The 3372-nt window shown below is 37.4% G+C and overlaps 1 protein-coding gene across 1 annotated transcript; it reads left to right on the top strand.

Moving 5' to 3' along the window:
- The first annotated feature begins 1492 nt into the window (after nt 1–1492).
- On the top strand, nt 1493–2904 carry LOC139457708 (uncharacterized). The gene has a single exon (XM_071239065.1). It carries the CDS (start codon nt 1493–1495, stop codon nt 2852–2854), a length of 1362 nt encoding a protein of 453 aa, XP_071095166.1. The 3' UTR covers nt 2855–2904.
- The last annotated feature ends 468 nt before the right edge of the window (nt 2905–3372 follow it).

Below are 3372 nucleotides of genomic sequence, written 5' to 3'. Positions count from 1 at the left end.
TTGATTTACCTCTTTTCATATCGATACAGACACAAACAAAAGAAAAGAATGCCAATTTGATTAGATTTTTGCTTTGAATGTAAATAAAAGTTTAAGCCAGCGTATTTCCTTAACGAAGTACACGTGCCAAAGGGATGTGGAATTGGGATTGGTGGAGAACACAGCAGGTAAATTATACAGTGCCGAATCCGTGCAAATATTGGCTTTCACACCAAGCCGGTAGGATGAATTATGTAATTGATGACGTTCATGACGGACGATATCGTGTAGAAGGGAAGGGGTTAAATACGTGTATCACACGAGAAACGTTAATGTTTAATTCATGTCATCTGAACTGACACAGTTAGACTTGCTCAGGGGGACAAAATAGTAGTCGATGTTTTGCATTTACTTTTTGTCTAATACTCACAAATTATTTTTCAAACTCTAACGTTGTTTTCTATTTGAAGAAACCAAATGTATTATCGAGTTTATGTCAGTTATTTATGGACAGTTATTCATGTTGATCTCTTCAGAGTCTGTGGGCAATGATGGTCTTGAGGTATCGCTAATAATTATTAAAGGTTACATCCCTTAGCCATGCCAGGATCCGCTGATCGTGACTTTATATGCATTTTAGCCATTCAGTGCTCTGGGTTTCAGCAAACTGGTTAACGCCTGGGGCCTTCGTCACTTCGGTCTTTTAAGATGAAACGCTGTGATGCGCCAGTTCTTATCAAAGAGGTGGTGAACATAATATGCTCTCCTATTCAAAACAATTGAAGGTGTGTGTTAAAGGTGCATAGATACATTCTTTCAAAGGTGACATTCAGCAAACATTCTTCCTGTTTAAGAAAATACATTATAAAGATATAACATTTCTGTATATTTTGCCCCTCATACCCTTTTTTTCGACATCAACGGGTGCATGTAAACATTAATGTCTCTAATTAGGGCAACATGTTCCCGCTGGGTGGGGTCAGATCATAATCTTTGAATAAACAGACAAATAAAGTGTTGTTTGAAAGACCTGATTCAACATTGTATTTTTCCAGAGCCCATAAATAAGTTCTTTTACATCGTCTACATTATTATAATCATGCCTCCAGCAAAAAATAGAAAACACGAACTGTATGACAGGGTCGGTCTGTGTTGTCATAGATTGGGCTATTGAGGACTATTGACAGTGTAAATAAACCTTCCCAGTGTTGTAACACCCGCAACGAGTCAACACTCGATCTCCGTTGTGTGACATTGTCGTTGATCAACTCAACATTGACCTTAACACCGACTGACCACTGGTCAGTATAAATAGTCACAATAAACACGATACACGAGAACAAATGCCAAGGTTAATATGTGACCTAAACGCCAAGATACATACGGTCTATGAAAGTCAGTTCTTAATATGCGAGGAATGTTCAAGACAGGCACACAAGTCGAAAAGAGGCCTACAATAGCAACGTACAGGCATCCACGAGATGATTAGGAGTAGCTGTCATCTGTATCATGTATGTATACTCAGAAAAAAAGAAACGCAAAAAGTAGTAAAATCTTTGGTGTACACCAAGGCTGTATTCTTAGCCCATTCCTGTTCTGTTTTTTCATCAATGAACTAGCTGCACAAATTAAGGAATATTGTACGGATGGTATACAGCTGCATCCAGATATTGTGAAGATATTTCTGTTGCTTTTTGCTGATGATGTAGTCCTGTTCTTTAGTACGATAAAAGGTTTACAGAATTTGATAGATCAACTGGAACTGTACTGTTCTAATTGTAAACTCCAAGTGAACACTGAGAAAACGAAAGTGTTAGTTTTCAAAAAGGGAAATAAACTATCAAGTAGGGAAAAATGGTTCTTCAACTCACAACCGTTAAAAATTGTCACTTCTTATAAATATCTGGGAGTAACCTTCACAGGCAGATTAACGTGGAATTACCACACCAGTAATGCAGCAATGCAGGCAAAAAAGATACTAATGGGAATCTTACATAGTTTGAAAATCTTCACTGATCTCCCATATAAAACCTTTTTTAAAATATTTGATACAAAAATTACTCCAATTCTTTTATATGGAGCAGAGGTCTGGGGGCATACTGAATACAGTATTGAACTGGTCCATCTATATGCTTGTAAACGATTCCTTGGCGTAAAAAACTCTACATCGAGTGTTATGGTATATGGTGAATGTGGACGTGTACCACTTTACATATTTCAACATATTGGAATTCTCAAGTATTGGTTCAAGATTCTTAAAATGCCTATTGATAGATTACCTAGAAAATGTTACAATATGATGTTATTGTATGAAAAACATGGAAGCCGCAATTGGGTATATGATGTAAAGTCGTTATTAAATGATTGCGGCTATGGGTATGTTTGGCGTAATCAATGTGTACCAAACAATCCAGATTCATTTTTAATATCTTTACGCCAAAGACTTAAGGATATATACTTGCAAAAATGGGCATCGCATGTTTTAAGTTCAGAAAAATCCAATTATAACAAGCTTTTCAAGACAACAATTTCCCCAGAATACTATTTGTTTGACATCAACTTTAAAAGGTTTAGAATAAGTTTAGCACAATTTAGATGCAGCTCTCATAGACTTAGGATCGAAGTTGGCAGGCATAGAAACATAGACAGAGAATTGAGAATATGTGAGCAATGTGATTTAAATGTGATTGAAGATGAGTTTCATTTTCTGTTAGTTTGTCCAAAATACGACCACCTTAGAAGAAAATATATTGATCTGCCTGGTTATGTACATCCCACTATACAAAGATTTACAACGATCATGTCAACAACTGATAAAGATACTCTAAAAAATCTATCAATGTTCATTTATCATGCTATGTTAATTAGAATATGACCTGTTAAACGGATCTGTAACCACTCCCGAAAACAGAATTGTACTATGGGCCTGAGGCCTTTCAGTATGGAATAAAACTTATCCTATCCTTTCCTAGTAAAATCTTAAATATCTGACAGAGTGTGGCCGACATCATTACACAAATATGAATTGGTCATTTCTGCATGGATTGGGATTGATTTGTGTGGAAAGAATGAGTTACTGCGGAAATGTGGTGAAAAGATGGAAAAATTGCAAAAACACAACCACGGAGCCTGGCGCCGAAACACAACATGATATGCACGTGCAACATCACTTGTTGGGCTATAAAAACGTTGGGTTTTCATTTGCATGCCATCAAAATCTTACAGCTGGTGAACAGCGAAAACATGCCACGACTGACGGAGGCCCAACGCAACAACGTCATCGGCCGACTGCAAACAGGAGAATCATCTCCAGCTCCAGCCAGATTTTTCCACGTAGCACAAGACTTGGAACCGTCATCAGACACAAGGGACAACACCTGGCCTTCCCACACC

The sequence above is a fragment of the Haliotis cracherodii genome, unplaced genomic scaffold (genome assembly GCF_022045235.1).
Source record: "Haliotis cracherodii isolate W230 unplaced genomic scaffold, xgHalCrac1.p SCAF_1, whole genome shotgun sequence".
In the NCBI taxonomy this organism is placed as follows: domain Eukaryota; kingdom Metazoa; phylum Mollusca; class Gastropoda; order Lepetellida; family Haliotidae; genus Haliotis; species Haliotis cracherodii.
The sequence above is the reverse complement of the archived record's forward strand: the minus strand, read 5'-3'. Positions and strand labels throughout refer to the sequence as shown.